The sequence below is a fragment of the Brienomyrus brachyistius genome, unplaced genomic scaffold (assembly GCF_023856365.1).
Source record: "Brienomyrus brachyistius isolate T26 unplaced genomic scaffold, BBRACH_0.4 scaffold148, whole genome shotgun sequence".
NCBI lineage: Eukaryota > Metazoa > Chordata > Actinopteri > Osteoglossiformes > Mormyridae > Brienomyrus > Brienomyrus brachyistius.
The window spans coordinates 341,173-361,772 of record NW_026042423.1 but is presented as its reverse complement, the minus strand read 5'-3'; the positions used below and the strand labels follow the sequence as shown (position 1 = coordinate 361,772).

At 47.3% G+C, this 20,600-nt stretch overlaps 2 protein-coding genes across 3 annotated transcripts in view; one reads left to right on the top strand and one right to left on the bottom strand.

The window, feature by feature from the left end:
* The first annotated feature begins 5,850 nt into the window (after nt 1–5,850).
* On the top strand, nt 5,851–8,128 carry id2a (inhibitor of DNA binding 2a). Of its 2 annotated transcripts, XM_049005129.1 has the most exons (3): nt 5,895–6,629; nt 6,916–6,976; nt 7,541–8,128. In XM_049005129.1, the coding sequence occupies exons 1-2, from the start codon at nt 6,279–6,281 to the stop codon at nt 6,970–6,972; spliced, it is 408 nt and encodes a 135-aa protein (XP_048861086.1). In that variant the 5' UTR covers nt 5,895–6,278; the 3' UTR covers nt 6,973–6,976; nt 7,541–8,128. The 2 variants fall into 2 exon arrangements, with proteins under 2 accessions (XP_048861087.1, XP_048861086.1); XM_049005130.1 differs by lacking the exon at nt 7,541–8,128 and having other exon boundaries at nt 5,851–6,629; nt 6,916–6,978.
* A 1,790-nt stretch (nt 8,129–9,918) lies between these two features.
* kidins220a (kinase D-interacting substrate 220a) overlaps nt 9,919–20,600 on the bottom strand; it is a 32,351-nt gene continuing 21,669 nt past the window's right edge. The window contains 9 exon segments of the mRNA XM_049005127.1: nt 9,919–12,446; nt 13,090–13,287; nt 14,240–14,338; nt 14,648–14,785; nt 16,131–16,166; nt 17,799–17,855; nt 18,135–18,251; nt 18,779–18,990; nt 20,299–20,477. Coding sequence (XP_048861084.1) covers nt 11,616–12,446; nt 13,090–13,287; nt 14,240–14,338; nt 14,648–14,785; nt 16,131–16,166; nt 17,799–17,855; nt 18,135–18,251; nt 18,779–18,990; nt 20,299–20,477 — 1,867 coding nt within the window. The 3' untranslated portion in view covers nt 9,919–11,615.

The window sequence follows — 20,600 nt, the reverse complement described above, 5'->3', positions numbered from 1 at the left end:
GCCTCACTGGCCGGGTTCAAAACCCGAGGAGCATAAATTACCACACTGGCAATAACAGCGCTGAGCACGGGAGGCAAACAAACGTGAAACAAAGTGATCCGTCAAGTTCCCACACGGCGACGGCAGCAGATCTTTCCTTATCCATCCCCTCTGACAGGCGGGAGGGCGATCAAAGCCAAAGATGGCATTCCCAATCCGAAATGGGAGTAAGCCCACATGCATCCATATTCATCCGTCTTCCGACCGCTTATGCAGCACGGAGTCGTGGGAGGGGGGCTTGGACACCATCCCAGACAGCATAGGGAATGGGGTGCAGTCTGGACGAAACTCCAGGTCCTCACAAGGCACACGCTCTCACCTGCAATCACACAGTACTGGTAATTTAGGGAGGCCACGTCCCACAAGGACTCCTGAACATTTACATGAATTTATATAGCAGACAAGCAGTAGCATACAGCTGAGAAAGCAGAACCACCGCTGGGGATTTTGGGCCCATGAAAGAATACAATATTCGGCCCTCATCCCATTGTGTTCCACATTTTTTAAGGTCCCCATCACTCGGGAGCCCCATCATCCTAACGTCCACCCCCCCCCCCCATATGGCACCTACTATCCTGGGAGCAAGTGGAGCCCAACGGCAAAGTCACCCTACCCCCACTGGGATTTGAACCAACAACCTTCTGATTACAGACACAGGACCCAAACCCATAGAGCGATGCATCACCGGTATGACAGAGAACAAACACTGCACGCAGAGTGGGAGAGGGATCAAACACCCAAGCTGTCTGAAGGTACAACAGGACTGTGCTACCCACAGCACAAGCAAGCCACACCTTAGTAAGCCATAAGATAAATTAAACTTTCAGGTGAACGTTTCAGATGTTGCAAGACTCTCGTTAAGCAGTTGTGGTGCAATACAGCCAGTTTCAAGGGTTAAGGAGGACAAGTATGTTTCGGGCATTTTTTACGTTCCTTGCATGATGTCAACGTTTCCTCTAACTGTTACCCTTCCTGGTGAGGGGTACGGCTGCCCACAGCGACTCCGGGAAACTCCGTACGGGCCTCATGTGGACAGACAAAGGTTCCCAGACCAGACCAACAGTAAGCCCTGCCATCAATGCTGGGACTGGCTGCCTGAAAAATATAAATATTTTTTAATGTCGTCTTTTTTTTCGGATTTTTAAGCTACATCGAAACTCTATCCTCTGGCTCTTATCGCCAGAGGACGGAAAGTTCTTCAGCTTCTGGTTAACCTCCCACCCTAAGAGCCGGCTGTTAGACCAAAGGAGCGGAGTGGGGGGGAGAGAAGGAGCGGGAATGGCACGAGTCCTCCCACCCCCTCAAAAGCAACAGCTGTGTGCTGTTCCCGAGGCTCGGCGGGGCTGCCAGGAGCGCTCGCAGAAAGAGAGGCGCTCTTTGCGTGGGCCGCTTGGCCGTCTCCTCTCCGGGAGTCACCGCCCTTTGTTCCGCGTCCAATCTGGCCGCCGCCGCCGGTGCGAGGTCCTGCCGGACCGTCTGTGCAACCCGCTGACGATTCCCACCCCCCCTCTTTTTCAACGGTCCGCCCCAAACCGGGTGGGTGGGATGGCAGGGGGGGGGCAGTCTACCAGCGGGCAGATTTTCTACTGTAACCACTGGTTACAGTTATTAGTACAAGATAAGCTGGGAGCAGCGGTTTAAAAAAAACTATTTATGGGATTGGGGGGGGTGTCCATCAATTAAGCAATATGTGTATAACTGAGACTGAACGTCAGCGTGAGAGTGAAGCCTAAAGGCATTCCTAAAAATAGCAAAAAGAATGATTTTTTTCCAAGAATGTGCATTATTGCTGTAGTTCCTCCTGGTGCATTTTCTGTAAATATAGCAAATTATCCTTAATATTACTGTGATGCTGCCACACATTATAAAAACGTGCTGCCATCGCACTCTGTGTCCGCTTTCGAAAGGAGAACAAGATCACATGTACATCTTCAGAAACTGTAGCTGGTGTATAATCAAAGCGAGGCGGGAAATATTAAGCACAAGTTCCTTCGTTTATAATAATTAACAACCTAACAAGCACTAATAAACCTGCTTTTATGAGGTTTGTAAATGCGTTTTAAAATAAAGGCTGCACTACCGTTTTGTTTATATCTATTGAGAGCAATTCTTCACAATTAATAACTACGCATTTTTCATTTTTACTCTTCTGATATGGCCATAAATACTAATTATAAAGCTATATTAATTTTTACTCTGATTGTTTCATACAGTAATATAAAAGGTGTTCCCTTCACCCTTTAGGAGCCGAGGCATTGCATGTTATATTTGATATCTCGTATCTATATAAGAGGCGTGATTTTTACTCAATGAGATCTGTACTTCGGGCAGGTTGGACAATAGCTAAATACGAACGCCACGCCCCCAGGGCCGATGTTGCTACAAGAGTCGCGCGCCACAGTTTTGTGTACACTGCCGCACGCGACAGGCGCGTGCTAACCTCTCGTGCTGCTCCGGGGTGCAAAATGGGGGAGCGCTATGTACGTTTCGCCTCGAACCGCTGCAGTCTGGACTGGATACTTAATACAGTAAGCAAGGGGCGACTGAAAATGCATTCAGCTAAGGCTCTGAAACGCCCGGGTTCTGTTTCGGCATGGAAAATTTATTGGACAAATTCGGATCGATTAAAATGCATTTTAAACTTAATACATTGCTTCTAAAAGCCAGGTAAAAATGAGGAAACAGTCGTGCGGTAGTTACAGCTGGGAATTTAATAGAAAGGCGTGCCTAGATTTAGATAATTTAAATACGGTTTCGTTTCCGAGCATGAGAATCAGTCTCACACACGGTAAACTGTATGCGGTTTGCTGCTCTATGAACGCAGAAGCTTTTCGAAGAGGGTGACAGCAAGTAAACGGTCCGCTGCTTGCGATCGCGGGAACTTCTTTGGCTGAATTTTCGACCCCGATAGGGATAATTTTCCCACAGATGGCAATGGACAAACAGTGACCGGATTGTGAAAAGGGTTTCAGGGCTAAGTGTTAGATCAGTGTTTTTTTAAGCCAGTACTTTGAAGGAAGAGTCAGCCCTCACCATTATTGTTCCGCGGGAATGATTGTTTGAGGATCGCAGCTGCAGCGAGCTGGATCAACAGTTAAAGTAGGCGGCGCAGACATCCTGACGCCGTCCTGCAGAGAGAACATCAACTGACTGACAGTCCTATTTTGTTTTCTAGGCCTTATCTCTTCAACTTTGGCTAATAGTTTGTGACCGAAAAAAACACACAGCGAAATCCTTTGTGGATGCAGAATGTCGTTCCAGATCAGCTCCTTGGAGAGAGAGTCAAACTATTTAAGTGCGATCGCAAGTTGAAAGACGGTGATAATTGTGGGGTATTGAATTTCAGGACCTGCATCTTGCCCCACATCCCCCTGCTCTCAAGAAGCATTAATGAAAACTCGTCAATGTTCAAAAGAAGCGTTTTACATATGTGTAGTGTTACTAAATTTCGTGGTCTTATAGTTTAACATCTGTAATATTTTCATATAGGCATCGTTTGTAATTACAGCCGGAACGTAGGCGTGCAGCGCTTACCTCAGAAAATTTTGGATGACATGGTTGGATAAATATTGAAATAATTCAAAACTTTTGTCTCCAGAAAATTAAAGTTTTACACAAGCAGCTGAATTTGATTAGACGGAGCCTCGCATCCATTCTTACCGCAACTGTGCAAGGGAAAAAATGACCCCTTTCTAAATAAATAACTTTAAGAAATGCAAATTAGTGCAGGTGTGCGGGCCCCGGAGCAGCAAAAGACCTAGGTGACGAATTTAACTCGGATCTCTCAGCTCTCACTCCCATTGATCAGCTGAGAGCTCGTGCTGACTGACAGCCCCGGTCGCCATGGCAGCCGACTGAGCGGCGCCGCGAGGACTGGCTGAAGGGCCGCTGTGAATGGGGTGACGTCACAAGGCCGGCGCCGGAGAGTCTGCGAGAGCGTGAGCTCGCGGCGCTGCTCGGCTCTGCTGCCTGCTCGCTGCCAATTCATCACCTGTCAGGGATCAGTCAGGGTGTCATGCGAAATGTACACAGCTGTGAGCGCAAAGAGAAAAGGGAAAAGGGAAGAAAATGGAAAAATCTGATTGCACCAGATGTGGACGACACTGGGAGAATCCCACATCTCAACGTGTCCCGTTATAAATGCACATGGGTCGTTAAGGAAACAAAGTACTTCTGGCGCTTGCAATGCTGCCTCGTAGTTTTGCTTGCATTATACGTTGGGGGGAGAAAGTGACTCACATATTTGTAAAGAAAAGCACTACAGTTTAAAGAATCCAGACCGTTCAAGTGACGATTTTGGAAATTAGGGATTTATAATGGTAGAAAGGAGAAGTCGAAATTAAAGACGAGCACACTGGATAATAAAATGGCGTGTGTGTATGAAGCGCAGAGTACACACGGCATTTTTTTAAATAAAAATCAGAGTAATGTTGACTGCAGCTCAGGTGGGACGCCTTCGTCGCATAAGTCTATGCTACAGTCAAGAAACAAATAATGGACATATAATTTATTCTCTTGCACCACATATCAGGATTTAATGTGCGTTCATGTAAAAATATAATTGCATTTTGGCAAACATTTTCGTCTTTGGATTCTGATCTGTTTTTCCTCGATGCCTTCCACTTTGTAATATTCCATTGCACCTTATGGTTAGTATAGGATGTTTGTCAGTTAGAGGAGAATGCCCTGTTTTTACGGAAATAATTCCAGTCGTAAGGGAAAAGAAACGCGAAGGAGAAGCGCTTAAAAGCCAATACAGCCTCGGGGCAATCGGCTTCTGTCGCATCACGTCGCACTCGAAAAACACTAATCCGCTGCACCAGTTGAGGAATGCAGCGTGTAATTGATATAAAAAGCTACACATTTTAACTATAATTTCTTTTATATGTTGCACGATTATCCACTTTATGAGTCTGAAGTTCTGTAATTTACCTGCAGTTATTGCACTATCACCATCATCCATTAGATACGCAGCAGTGTTGACGCATACACAAATTGATCAAATGTTTGTCTAAATATATTTATATTTACTTTTATTCACGGTCTTCCCAGCCTAGATGAAGCTTGAATTTACTGGATTATTGGCGTAATAACCAAAGAACGACCCCGGGACATCAGATTAGTAGGCTGTTACCTTGCGCTCGTTACAATGAAGTGCAAATTTAAGTGGAAGTTTTGTAATAAAAGTGCTAAATGAAACGTAAATATAAATTTGTAGCCTACGTATTGACACTTCCCCTGATACTTCCAGACGTATTTCTGTACCTTTAGTCTTACCGCTAAATATTGATAGAACCAATTTGTATTATAGAAAACCCAGTACATTTATCACACTAAATGTCTATAATGCTCTGTCATACCGAATGGCCTTGTAAATAAAAAATGTCATATATTTGTAAAGTTGGTGTAAGAATGTCAGTACGCCTGAAAGAATGGGCTATGAATTTGCGCTCGCCTTTGAGTGAAGGAATGTGCGAAGTGCCCGCGTGTATGTGACGAAGTTGCTGCGATTAAAGGCCTATGCAGTTTACTTATCTGCTGTAGTTAGAAATGTCCTTTTACAACATTTTGAATTATTTGTTGGGCATCCAGACAGATTTAACAAGGTTTTCTAGTATTTTGTATTATTAATAATAATAGATACGGCGGGCTCCTCTAATCGGGTGCATCGCTATTCACTTAATGCGTTGAACACGATATTTTAAAAGTGATCAGGACTTGGAAGTATATCTATATTCCATACAGTGAATATTTAAAATTATAGGCCTAGGTGTCATTGAGATATTCCGTTTTTAGAAATATAATTTTTTCATCATTCATGGATGTTGTGATTTTATTAAGACCGACAGTCTCTAACAATAAATTAATTTGTTCTACCGAAATCATGTACAGGATAATGTTTAATTTTCCAAATTACCGACCGCAGCCCCTGCTTTCTCAAAGCGCCAGCTTCGGCGTGAACTTTCACTGGTTAAGAACGCGGAAGACGTGGGCGGGATTTATTCGTAGGAAGGGAACAGCCAATGAACTTCCTCTTTTCCGCTGATTGACGTACTGCATCCAACCAATTAAATTTACCTGAACATCTGCGTGACATGCCCAGCTCAGTGGGTATATAAACCGGCAATGACAGCTTGCAAAATCAGTCCGTTTACTTGCCAGCCGACAGTACGAATAGGACCAGCGCACAACCGCGAGTGCAACTCGAAACGCAAACGAAGTCACCCGAAGTGTCAAAAATGAAAGCAATAAGCCCAGTGAGATCTTTCAGAAAAAACGGCGCCAACTTGTCAGAACACAGCCTCGGAATCTCCCGGAGCAAGACCCCCGTGGATGATCCGTTAAGTCTGCTCTACAACATGAACGATTGCTACTCCAAGCTGAAGGAGCTGGTGCCTAGCATCCCCCAGAACAAGAGCGTTAGCAAGATGGAAATCCTGCAGCATGTCATCGATTACATCCTGGACCTGCAGATCGCGCTTGACTCGAATTCCGCTATAACTAGCCTCCACCACCAGCGGCCGGGCCAGGCGACATCCAGGACTCCCTTGACAACCCTCAACACAGACATCAGCATCCTTTCATTACAGGTAATGTGGCTGGATTGTGTCGGAATTTCTGTGGTTACTGGCTATATCCAACAGAGAATCGCGTGGGATCGCCCTGTTAAAATGTAGTGTTACCGGGGAAAAAAGATAATTATATAGTAAGGAAATGCCGTAAACGCATCTAGGTTCTTAGCTTAAGTGCAAATAACATCGTCGTTTTTACTCCTCGGGATATCACGAAGATTATAAATGTATGTATATATGCACACTATTATACCAAGCATATGCAGATGCAAACATTTTACAAAATCAATTTATTTGTTCGCAGTCTGCTGAATTTCCAAAAGAAATCACCACAGATGACAGCAAGACGCTCTATCGTTAAACTGGTAAGTATTTCCCTTTTTATATGAAAAACGACATCTAGTCATGTACTGCGAGTGATCGGTGGCTTACGGATAGGCTCAAAGAGGAACTGCAGTTCTGTATTCATGTAAACCCAAGTAATGGATATTGGCGGTATCGCTGGAACAAAGCTCTTATTTATTTATTGGTAGAGTTCAGCTGGCGTTTCCTATTCTGCATTTAAAAAGAAGCATACGTTGTCGCTCAGCACAGTGTGGTGGGGGAGTAAAAATACATTTTGTACTGTTGGGATTTGTACTTGCGTGGACCGCTTGCTTTGACGTCTGCAAATAATTGATGCAAGAAGAAAGCAGGCGCCAAGCGAACTACAATTAAGTCGATCGGATAGCAGATTGTAAGTGAGAAGTTGCCAGGATGTGCTCTTCGGCTGGGCGAGTGTGTACATCTGGAGTTCAGGGTTTGCCCAGTATTTGAGTGTTTGGTTAAATGTTAAAACTGCGGCTTCCTCACTGGCGCCATGCAGTCTGTCCGGATCTCTGCCCTGTTTGCATTTTCAAAACACGCCTCTCTTTCTCAATCTTTTGCAGGTGTTTGGTTAAGACACAAAAAACGCAGGACCTGGGAGCTGACTTTTCCTCTCCTCTTATTTTTTGTTCTCAGTTTGGATTTCTTCTTTAATTGAACCAAGAGACTTTAAAAGGACAATCTATATGTTAAGAGTTTGGACAGTTACAGTTATTTATCTTCTAGACATGTTTGTCCTTTCTTCAGATGGAAGGATATATTCCCCACCGTGGGAGCAAAAAAGGAAGAAGAGAAAAAATAAAGAAGACTATTGTCAAGACGTCCCTTTCCACATGAGAAATCTTTGCTTTTTTGCGAAGGTGGAGCGTGCATAGAAGACTTGGTTAGTTATTGTATAAAGTTTAGTCTGTCTTGTCAGAATTGTTACTTTTTGGCACATGAAGGACTGGACGTGGTTTAAAAAAAAAATGAAACGAGCGAGCGAAACCTTGTAAACTCTACAATCGGAGTTTTAACTTGTATAGTTGCAGAGATTGCAAATTTCTGCATAACATGTAATGCTGTACTTAATTATGCTGAAACTTTTTATAAAAGTAATATTGTAAATTGTACCTTTTTATACAAAAAATAAATCAAATGCTTTATTTGAACGTCTCCATTCTCGTAACATTTGTTCAGTTTGATGGTTGAAACATTAAAATTCACGATGCCTGGATTCTCGAGCAAAGTATTTTTTTTTTTTTTTCACGATCGAAAGATGTCCATGATTACATGCTATATTTATACAGGGGTTGTTTTTCTCGGCAATCTAATAATTTGCAAGGCCGACGGCTCAATATCAATGATGACGCTTATTCTCAGAGATCATAAAATGTCATTGCATCGGATGAGCGTTTGCTGGCCAGCATGCAAAACGGCTACCTTTTTCCACGGTTGGTATTAATTAATATCGGAGATGTTTGTAGTCGCCGGTTAGCAGTGTTTTATTACCGTTTCTGCAGCGGTTGCGTCGCTTCTTATATAAAGCGCGTTCACGGCAGCCGAAAACGAAACAAAAGCTTTGTCGCAATCGGCTTTGCGGAGCAAGACGCGGACGTTTAGTGCAGGAAAAAAAGCACTACCGGCGATCGCCGTGTTTCACCCATAGCGGTAATGCGTTTCCGCAATTCTCCCAACAATGGAGAATTAAAACCATAATAGGCGAAACCGCTGCCTCACCTGTGTATAGAAACTTCAAGCTATGTTAAACAGGTGTTCCCCTGGCGCCGCTGGGTCTGATGAGCCGTCCTTCTCTGCCCTTGACACCAAAAGCCCAGTGCACAGCCAAGGGATGATTCTGCTTTGCTATACCCGCCTGGTACTAATCAAAAGTCAGTGATGGTTCGATTAGCAATTGCAAAAAAGCCATCTCCTTCGACTAATCGAACATACATATCCCCTGGAAACTGCATTCAGATCAGAAAATAGAGCGCACCAGAGTCGTCGGCTTTAGGCTGATGGCTTTTCTCTCGATTTCGGATTCCGGCGTCTGGCTACCAGTAATTTCATATAATTAAATATGCAGTACAAAGAACAAGCATGCCATAGTTTAATAAGAGGGCTCCAAGCAGCGAATATGAACGAGCAGACTGCTCCTCCCATCGGCACTAAATGGAACTGCAGCCCTCACGATGAGCTTCGACCCTCACCTCTTATTTCAAACTTCCCCTTTATTAGACACTGATTTCGACGTAATTGCCGAAACCAATAGCATTAATTCATTAAAACTCGCACCGACATGTTATAACTAAAATAACACTTAGACCAAATTAAGATAAAAACTGATAACAAACCTCATTTATTTTAAAAAAAAAACAAAGCAATAGTTTTATTTCTCCAGCCATCCAGCTGCTGAGTACAAAACCATTCTTGCGTATATCACTGTTTTTCACGCTTGATCTTGTCCTTACTGTTTATTTCAGAATGTACATGTATTTACATAACGCTTATAGGGTGCGTATATTTTGCGATGTATCTAACCCAGTTTTAACAAAGCATTGCACAAGAAAGGAATCCGGCTCTGACTCTTGGGTTGACAACATTAAGTATCGGCGTGGTATGTAGCGGATTACTACACTTTCGCAGAGCCGTTGTATTTTTTCTTTTTCTGTAAGGGGAGCACGCCACCTACTGGTTGCTTGACCCTCCGTATACCGTTATTTATGGGGAAAATGCCACAGTTATAACCAGGGATTGTCCACCCTGTCCGTCCGTGTACGTGGTTTAAAAATAAAATCTATGTAGGGCCAGTACTATATACGTGGTAAAAATGCGTCTTGGTCACAATGTCTGTCCGAATTTGTCATGGTGATGTCCCCTGCTTATAATATATAAGTAAATAGAGAAATATTAACGCAAATATTTGTATCTGTAGTTCGAAATAATTTCTGTAGTGAACCTAGAAATGAAAGGTGGTTTATTGTGGAGGAAAAATCAAATCTCTTTTTCAAAGGGCTGCGCAAATCTAAATCACACATACATCCACATAGATTATACATGACATTATGATCCCAGGATATATACATATATACATGGTTATATACTGGAACACATTTGCCCGTATCTTACAATATACGGTAAAGAAACAATTTTCGTACATCAGCATATTTAGGTAACAAATTATCCAGGCCATGTGCTGTAAAATGGATCGACTCTTGACGACCATATAGATGGCGTTCCCAATGCCCGGAGTTTCTCTCGTAGTATGTCCGAAATAAGACAGCTTCACTCAGGTAATTTGTGCTTCATTTAAAAGTAATAAGCTACATTTGCGGGGCGGTAAGACAAAAAAAAAGATCGTAGACTCATATCAGGTAAGACAATGCATGTGGTTCATTTAATTTCAATTCATTTCAAGACCATGCATATGTGCACTTTGCAATTTACTAAATTTACGCGTCGGAAAGGGCTATCATTGGTTATCATTTGTCCGCCACCTTCCAAATACTTATCTTAGTCAGGGTAACGTGACGCGAGGAGAAGGCAAGACTCGAATCCACAACCCGGAGGTGTGAGGCTACCCGTTATCAATTTTATCCCATATAAGGGCATTAACTTGTTTTAACTCTGTGACCAGTTGCACACCGGACATCAGCGGCTGTGACATTGCTGAAACTCTTATTTAGGAGCAGGAAATAACCACAGCAGTGTTTTTTTTAATGCAATTAAACAGGATAAACTGCAAAGTGAAAACACAGGCCAATTCACTTACTTGAATGAGGAGATTTTCTACAAGCAGGTTTTATTAATTATGGGGGGCATATGGTTCTTGAGATTTGCTTTATGAAGATTTTTTTGTGGGTTTTCCTCTAAACAACAAATAACGCAAAAGCCCCAGTGATTTACTCCATTACGAATTTACGGATTTACGGAAAGATTTCACGCAGATGACGCTCTGCGTCCTTTCCAAGCGCCTAAGAACGTTTTTTTCATTTTCTTCATTTTGCTTAAGCAAACACAATGTTTATTTAAAGGCATCACGGCACTTGAGGCGACACAACGAGAAACAGATTAATGATTTTATTTCGCTCGCCAGTGTCCGTGATCCGCCGAGCACATCCCAGTTTCTAAACCGATATAAAAAGTAACAAACCAGCAGGACCGACAAAGACCGAAATAGTTGGGATTCTTGCAGCGCTGTAGCCCCCCCGCGCTTGGGTGGCGCCTGCTGTGAGGGGCGCGTCAGGCTGGTGTATCTGATGCAGTCGGCAGTAATGTCACCTGCTAGCCTTCGACCAGCCTGTCCTACAGCCTTTGGAGTGGTGGGATGGTGTACAACACGCTAAACACACAGGCAACTTTATGTGCTTCTACTGTGGTTACATTAATTCTGGATCTCCATTTTTTGTATAATTCCACAAGCTTCAATACAAAACTCTAATCCCGATCAAGCATATTTTCCCTGCCTCTAAGATTGTCTCCCTTGCTGCAATTCTTTTTGTTACCTCAATTTTGTGTATTACAGATGAAACTGGTGTCTCTGATTTTTGGGCACTGGAACCTGTAAATCTTACATTTCATCTTTTGTTGTCCACAGGCTGAAAAAAATGGACCTACTAGGATGTGGTTATGAAGGGCACTGTTTGGGGCACTGGATTGTCACAGGATGCTCTCCTGCTCGTCCCCCAAGGCCACGCTGTCCGCAGACACAGCGGCGGCTCCGAGACCCAAGTACAGCCTCTTCTTCTTGCGCACCGATGGGATGACCCCCGAGCCGGGGCTGGTGATGAGGCGGCGGAAGGGGACTCCGCTGTTGTTGTTGTTGAGCGTGGTGTCACTGAAGGCGCGGCTCATCGCGAAATCATGCCTGGCGAACCAGCTCCTCTCGGAGGGCGTGTCCCAGCAGAGTGACATGCGGGTGGCGTCTTCCTGCGGGCTCCGCTTTGGGCTACTCCCCAGGTGGCTCTCCCGCTCCAGTGCGATGAGGGTGGACCCCGTTTTCTCGTCCCGAGGCGAGTGCTCCGGCGAGCTGTCGCTGGACCTCAGCCCGGAGTCGGAGGACTCCTTCTTGTCAAGGTCGGCGGAGGACAGACGGGCAGCTGCTGGAACTTTGACGCGCACCCTCTTCTCCTCCTTGAGGAGTGGAGTGCAGTCCATCTCCTCTGTCCCAGACTCCTCCTCCTCACTGTTGAGCTCCGGGAACAGCCCGGTCTTGTGGGATTGTGGTTTCTCTTCCTCCTCAGCGATGGGTTCGAGTGATGGGCTGCTGACGTCGGTGGGATCATGGGCCTCCCGATCAGCCTCGCCTACCCTGTCCTGGGAGTCCGGAGGCGTGGGGTTCCCCCCCCCCTCCAGCTGGCCCATCTGCGCAATGTATTCCCTGTAGGCGTCGCGATACTCCTCCTGCTGCTTGTCTGTCAGCTTGCAGATGTCGCTGGACGACTCCTGGGAGTTGAGACTGGACATGCTGGAGGTCCGATGCACTGTTGCCTGGGTGGGCGGGGGGGCGAAGGGGAGGCGGGGGGTCAATGTGTGTGACACGTCATTAGCGCCCACTGACACGCCACCTCACGAAATTTGGATCCGTCGTTTGGGTTCTGGACACTTTTAGGCGGAAGGTGATGGTGGGGGGTTAAAGTTGAAATGTCAATACTGCTCTGTGTATTTGATAAGGCTGTGGAGAGTGAGAACTGAAGACAGAAATACCCCCCCCCCCATGGTACTGCAGGCCCCACATCTCCACCCTCACAGCTGGGGGGGGGGACGCTTTTGCTTGCGGTCGTCAGGTCAGCATGGCCACCCGGGGCTCCATTAGCTGTCTTGGCCACAGTGGGTCATTTTCACCTCAAACCACATGCTAATTTTGTTCAACGGCGGATGTGTGCCGCAGAATGGGGGGGGGGGGAGGCGGGGAGGACAAACCTGCCTGAGCCCTGCATGTTGCACGCATGCTAGAAGTCTCCATCACACCTACTCTACAGTGCGTCCTCAGAAGCGTCAAGCTTTAAGACTAATTAATACTAATGACTTGAAATCCATTACCATCTTCCATCCTGGGGGTAGTACAAACACCCTTGTGGTCATGGGCAGGATCAGGAGCTGGAGTTAGGACAGTCAGGGGATCCTCACTTACCGACCAATGGGAATTGCAGAGCTTATGAGGCTCGTCCAAGCCCAGGTTGCTCAGGTCCTCAAAGCTTAGGCTGCACCTGTTGGATGTCTTGTGGTCAGTGGTGGTTTTGCCGGGGGTGACCATGCTGCTGTCTTGCCCACTGGCGACCTGCAGGCCCTCATGAAGCACCTGGCTCTCTGCGTGGCGGAGCTCTGTCACCTGCGGAGGGTCAGAGGTCCGGCACAGGGGTTTGTAAGGGACCATGATGGACACGGTGGAAACTATCATACATGTCCTGATCATTTCCAGCCATTTTCTGATTCGAAACAGCAATCCTGGTTTCCCTACTCAACGCGGTGTTAAGCATTTTAAACCCCCATTGCTCGTTCGTCGTCTGGACAAAAGTGTCCGCTAAATATATAAATGTGAACGTTATCACAAGATAACTGTGCCAGTCATGGCGTAGATAAAACAGCATCTTGTCCCTAAGGTCGTCTTCCATGAACGGCTTTTTCCATCACTCTACTTTTTCAAGTTTACACACAAACCTTGGAAAATATAAATAAGACTCTGGCGCCTCGGCCCAACCTCAAAAAAGGCCTTGGAAACAGATATGCGATGGCGTTGTCCAGTGTATTCGCAGCACTATTTGGATCAAATTACACCCAGAGAATCTTCAAAACACTCCACAGTGTGCGGAGGACCCCATTCAGAAAGGACACAGATAAGTTAAGACCAAGCCAACCAAACGCGGCCTTGATAAAGACTTGCTTTCCAACCAGTCGGATTCACTGCGTTCGCGAGGAGAATTGGGCCCGCGCTGAGCGTCGACGGCAAGCACAGAGACAATAACTTTCCTTCATCTGAGTGTCGGGCGCTCTGGAGCAGATGGCCAGCCGCGTTTGGCAGCTCGGCGATCGTTTGTATAAGCCTGAATGGAAATGTGATCGGCGCGGATACATGTGTTACTGATTTCAACCTAGAACAGGCTGCGCTCTCAAAGAGACACGGGTTATAAAATCCAAAATACCGGGGAAACGGCATGCGCACACACACGCAGACGAGTCTCACACACACACACACACACATTTCACGTTGCACAATGTTTGGAGTCGACATGCATCTTTAAAGACGATCCGTCGTTTGTTCTCGTCCGTGTCTCTCAGCTCACCAATTCCTTGAAGAGATGCCAGTCGCCGAAATTCATGTCCATCTCCTTCTTAAGCTCGTCCAGATTGCACTGGGACAGCACTCTGCCATTGATGTTGGCCTGGGATGGAAAAGTGGGTCATTACATTTTCTCAGATGACGACACGGTTGGATGGCACGGTTCACGGTGACCACTGTGCAGCGTGACACCACTGTGCATGCCAAGGACATCCCTAGGTCATGGGTGGAGCCGGAGGCCAACCAGACAGTTGCAGAATGACATTAAATGACACAAAACGAGAAATTGACTGTCATGTGACAAACACACCAAATTCATGATGGAGGAACGAAATCCCTCCCCAGCCCACCGGCGGCAGGTGAAACGGTAAAAGGGTGTTGATTCTGCCTCCTGGGTCGTATCAGGCCATACCTTCTTTATGGTGGCCGAGTACTGGACAAACATGGTGGGGTTGATGCCCTCGATCTGCCGGAGTCGCTCACACACACAGTCCGTCGTCATGGAGCTGAGTGGGACGGTGGATGGGCCGGGGGGGACCATGGCAGAATCCTATCCGACGGAGCCGGGACCGGAAAACAGGATTGCATAGTCAGTGGGTGGGTGGGTGGGGGGGTTCCCAGAAACCTGCTTGCCGGAGCTTGAACACTAAATTAAAACCAGGGAAGAGTTCCCTGGAAGAGAGGTTAGATTTCACATTACATTAAGCACAGCACGCTCCCCTAGGCCGGACCAAAATCTGATGATTTTTCTTTGCGATTGTGCAGTAGCAGCGTGGTACAAAGCAGATTGCTTTGCCCGACATCTCACCATGCTAATAGCTACACGCTAGATGCTGCATGCTAACTGCTACATGCCAAATGCTACACGGTAACAATGTTGACTCAGGGTATGCTTATAGCGGCAGCTAATGCCCGCTAACCGAGGCGCTAACAGCTAGCCTGACACCTCCCATCCCCCCAGCTGACCTCAACCCAGACTAAAGTCTGCCTTCCACTTGGTGTCAATTAATAATGGGCTCATAATTTCTCCATTTCGAAGCCACTTGACGGCAGCCATTGTCTCGGCGGTGGGCGAGGATGAGCGGCGATGTGAGAGGAGGCGAAACTCCTCACTCCCATTTAGCGGCGGTGACCTCGATTAATTTGGTGAAAAAAAATGTATTGAATAAGTATCAGAATAAAAAGACAATGACTGAAATTATTGCCCAGGGGGGTGGGAGTATGGCTCCTTTAACTAGCCCGGGGGGTTTCTCGTAGTATGTTAGAAGACATTGACGTGGGGGGATTAGCTGTGGGCCACTGGGGCCTTACGTGCTGCGCCTGAGAAGATTGTTAGCTTGCTTGTCTTTATTTAAATGGCCTCAGAGTAAGTGGTTTATCTTCCATATTAAAACAACCGACGTTACCCATGAGCTAAGGTGCGAATATCCTGAAGCTGTGATCAGAACAGGCCTTACATTTACACTTTATTTAGCAGACACTTATATCCCAAGCAATGTATAATTTTTGAGAAAGTGGGGTCAAATAATCCCGGAGCAGTTAGTGGTTTAAAGGCCTTGCTCAGGGGCCCGATGGTGACATCGCTCTGTCGATCCCGGGATTCACACTGGCGGCCTTTCTTTCACAGGCACATCATCCTCACCCCCTGAACCACACTGGCCCTCAGTTTGCCGAATAAGGCCAGTCACATGGAATTATTCCCTAAATCTCACCTGTCCTGTAGGGCACAGTATCCCTCACGGTCACACTTGGGAGTTTTCACGCAGTATGGTGGCTCTCCTGACATTCATCACTCTCTCGCCACACACAAAATGGCGCTAAGGTCTAAATGGCGGATAAAGGCACAAAACACTCCAGCTGCAGCACAGGGCACAAAGCGAGAGCAGGGACTATACCTGGGTCTGTCTGAGAGGCAGGAAGCCGAGCTGAAACTGGCCGTGAAAAGGGGGAGAGACAGAGGGAGAACAGGAAGGTTATGTGAAAAGAGGGCGGAGATGAATCACACTCGGGGTTAGATGGAGGAAGCACTTGCTGCACTGTGTCAGCGGCGATTGACCCATTAGGCGACGTGGACAGCTGCCTAGGGCGCCACCTTCTGAGGGAGACGTGTCGTCGCAAGCCGAAGAAACTGAGCGATTTTTTGGGGGGGGGGGAGTTACAGTAAATCTGTCAGTTTTTTTGTCCAGCCTGTCGGACGGCTTGAACCGCACCGCCAACAGCCTGACAGGTAGGACAGAAAGGGAAAAGAAAGGGATGTAATCACCATTACAGCACCGCGGGACAAAAAAAAAAGCAGAGGGCACTAAAATGATTTGCCTGCGATTAGGCGGTAATTACTGCGTGCGCTGGCGGGGCGAAAGGGAAGCGTGTTTTTAAGGCAATATAAACGGGGCCGTGTTTCACAGATGGCACAGACATCCAAGCCGGCGAGTCCCTGACTGAGAAATCCGGGCAAATGCCCACCCCCCACCCCCCCCCGGAAGACGACCAGAAGGTGGAGCGTGAAGCAGATGTGCCTGGAAGTACATTTATTTAGCTTCACCATGACGTTTAAAAAAAAAAAAAAGAAAAAAAGTGAGATAATGTGTGCGGTTGTTCTCTTTTTTAATACCATTACATGTTTCGCTAGAGCGAACCAAGCACTTTTTTCCTGCCCAAGGGTAAATTCAGCACGGCTCCTGGGACCGGAACAAACAACCTTCTGGTCAAATGCAGAAGTCGAGGGGTTACAGATGATGGCTTGGTCTCCACACACACAGAGCCTAGCGCTCTTTAACTGACCTCCTTAATCTCCACTTTGCAGTGGCCCAGTAGAACCCGGTAAGAGCATTCTGGGATATCCTGAGATAACCCGTCCCAGAAAAGCAGGGAAATGCGAAAGGGCGCGTACATAAGGACGACCTCGCATCACTCTCGAGAGCTTGGTGTGCGGGAAACGTCCGCAAGGACCTGAAGGGGCTTTTGAATCTGGTATGGGAGTTAGCGGGGGCGGTGACAGCGCCGGCGGGCGATAACACCACGGCTGGGCTGCCGACGCAAGAGGAACAGAGAGCGATCTCTGCACAACAGATGAACGCGGAGGAAAAACAGTTCTGGTATGAAGACTGCGCCTGGCGACGGTCCCTGTGCGGATCGGACCGGGAGTGGGTCGCGAGCATCCACCCGCGTCTGTCGCCGCCCGTCTGGCCACAGCCTGTCTGCGTTCGCTCCTTATGCAGCATGTCAGGGTCGGCGTCTGGTCCGAGGGGGACGACAGGAAGTCTTTCAGTGACCGGTGACACATGTCCTTTGGATGGCGGACATGGTGCCCTCATCGTTTATACGACGGCCTGAAAACGCGTGCTTTGATTTAGTTGGACTTGGTCATGTTTGGGACTCAACATGCTCCAAGCATCAGACATGCTTCCATGTGCTGCTCTACACTGGTTAGCTTCTTACAAAAGACAAGCAAAACACAGAGTGAAGCCACAGTGGTCCAATGGCGGCAGCTTGTGTTAGGGCCTCTGGACCAATGGGGTTAAGGGGGCGGGGAAGACAGAGCATGCTGTCCCTACAGGGGTTACCGCGGGAGGGAGAATGGGAGAAGGGAGACCCTCGCTGGCATCCTCCTTAATAACTTCCTGAGCACAGAGAAGAGGGGGTGGGACTTAGCATAGCAGTGGGTGGGGCCAACATATTCAGAAAACCTGCAACCTGTTTTTAAATGCGGGGTAAACATGATTATCTTGAAACTGTCTACAACACCTTTTACACAGAGAAAACCTCCAGTGACCATCCTCAGACCGGGCCAAGGAATTATTATTAAGTTATTTCGATATATACACACACGATAAAATATATAAAGCCATACAAGTAGAAATGAATGCATATTCTTGTCGTGCAAAGGGCCTTGTACTTACGAGTGTGCTGCTCATAGCCCTGGGAAAGCCAGATGTAACGGATGGGCGCAGAAGTGCATGATGGGAACTGGGAACGTACTGCCGGGGCAGCTGGTACACGTCATGGGGAAAATAGGGCTGGGGGGGGAGGGAACCCGGGGGGGGGGGGGTGGGGGAGAGGCAAACTTAAATGGCCAAAAAATAAATCAGAATAAATAAATGGGAAAAAAACAAAATTGGCAGCGTCATGGAAACAAGCAGCACTACAATGGAACACAGTCAGGGGGGGCTGAGATGACAGATGGTATAATTAAGAGAATTTAGGGAGAAGTTTACACCAAAACCAGGATGGGGTGATGATGAGGGTTAGGGGGGTATTTGGTCCAGTGTTCCTCAAAGCAGGATGTCTGAAACCAGACGCTGAGCTGAAGAACATCTAAACTACCTCATCAGCATGAATTTGCCCCTAATTTTCATGCTAAGACACTCTGATAGTAGTTTTGAATGAAACTGCACCTGAACTGATTGTACAGATCTCCCGCTCATGTGTTAGTTTTTGACAGGCTAGATTGTTTTTAGTTATTTTATCAGTCAGAAAGCAATGAATGGAGGCCCCTTTATTTAAGGCAGGGAGATGGCGGAATAAAAAAAAAACCCCACCCTACCCTGTTGTAGAAGGGATGCTGAGGGCCAGTCAGGCCGCTGTACTGGCTGCTGTGGGGCTGGGGGGGCAGACTGGGGGCAGGCAATGTGGGGGAGCAGCTTGGAAGGTGCTGGCCGAAGGCGGGTGGCGCGCGTTGGGGGGGTGTGTCCTGGAGGGGCAGCGTGGGATAGGTCACTCCACCGAGATGCATCTGTTCTCTCGCTGCCCGCACGTCTGGGGGGGGGGGGGGGTTGGGGGGGAGAGAGAGAGAGAGAAGGAGTGAAAAGATGCTCACACTAGATACGGATTATTTTTAAACTGGATGGGCCTCTAGCACAGAGCTGGGCGCTAAAGTAAACAAGGTCTAGAAGCAAAGGACTTTCTTTGAGATTAATTGATGCTATCAGAGGTTTGTGTGGCTCAGCAGGTTAAGACTCTGCGCCTGTCACCGGAAGGTTGTCGGTTTGAATCCCTTGTTCAACAGGGCAGCTGCATCTCTGCTGGTCTGTAACCCCACGAAAAATGCTCCGGGGCTGTCGGATGGGCAGCGGAGCTTCTGTTCAGACCCACGTCTGTATATGTGTGTAGAAATGTGCGTAATTTCCCTAAATTACAAGAGATAGCAGAGATAAAACTAAATGCGTCCGGAGCACCAGAGTTATTGTGTCCTGCCACAGAAGACACTTTAGGACAGATCTTTAGGACAAGTCAGGGGACATTAAAGTTATTTTTAGCGTATAAATGCTGCTTCCTCCTCAAAAAAAAGAGTCACGCCTTTACAGATACGACCTTATTATCAAGATGACGCAGACTGAACAACTATTACCGAAAGAGGTCTGTATTCACTTCTGCAGGCTGAAATTATTACAGACATGGCAGATTCGAACCAGAGTAAAATTACAGACCATGTTTCGATTACACTACGTCTCGAGGTAAAAATCCCATCTGAATTGTTTTGGCTCCACCCTCACGTTGCCGCAGACACCTAATAATACTGGTAGCTAACAATACTTAGAGCTGATATCAACAGTGAGGAGATTCCTCAACTGGTGGGGGTACGGAGGCATGAAGGATGGCCGTTTGTCTGGCCGCGGAGATAAAGAAACCAGAGCGTGTTCCGCAACGCAAAATGGAGAAGTGAGGTGGGTCACCAAGACCCAAAAAGTAGGAAAGAACGAGTGGTGGGTGGGGGGAGGAGGACAGGTTCCTCGAGGAAACACAGGTAGGCGCTGTCTGCGGCAGTGTGAGAGTGGACCCAAAATGTTTTGGGGGGTCCCGACGACATTTTGCAGCATCCAGCCAGGTGGCTGTATGTTTACATTGCTGGGGAGGAGGGGAGGGGGGGGGACTGACATGACACAATGGAACCGCAGGTCACATATTTGTCAGCGGAGGCAGCGGTGAGGGACAATGGCGCCCCTGTTAGCGGCCTAACTGTCACACTGAGCACATGATGACCTAAAATAGCACCACAGCGGGGGGGGGGGGGGGCATCGTAAGGGCGTGAAATCCTCCCTCGATAGGGCCTTTCCCCACGTTCACCTGCAATGATCTCCCGTAGCTTGGGGTCCAGGTTGACCGTGCAGGGCAGGAATGTCTCCACATCGTGAGCCGTCAGCACTGGGGTCCGTGACGACAGGAAGACCTCGAAGCTGCGCACGTCGCCGTCGATCTCCAGCAGCGGCTCCACATCTTTCGTCGTCGGGATGTTTTTGGAGATCCTGGCGAGGGCCGAGAATCACAGTCACACTCAACTGGTTGGCTGAAGCAGTCTTAGTCTGGACTTTTACTTTGTGGACCTGAACTATCCACCTCTGATGACTGGTGACTTCGCGTTCCCAGTG

Coding starts and splice junctions, on each gene's coding strand:
- id2a (XM_049005129.1), top strand. CDS start 6,279: ATGAAAGCAATAAGCCCAGTGAGATCTTTCAGAAAAAACGGCGCCAAC. Junction 6,630..6,915: donor TCAGCATCCTTTCATTACAG/GTAATGTGGCTG, acceptor ATTTGTTCGCAG/TCTGCTGAATTTCCAAAAGA.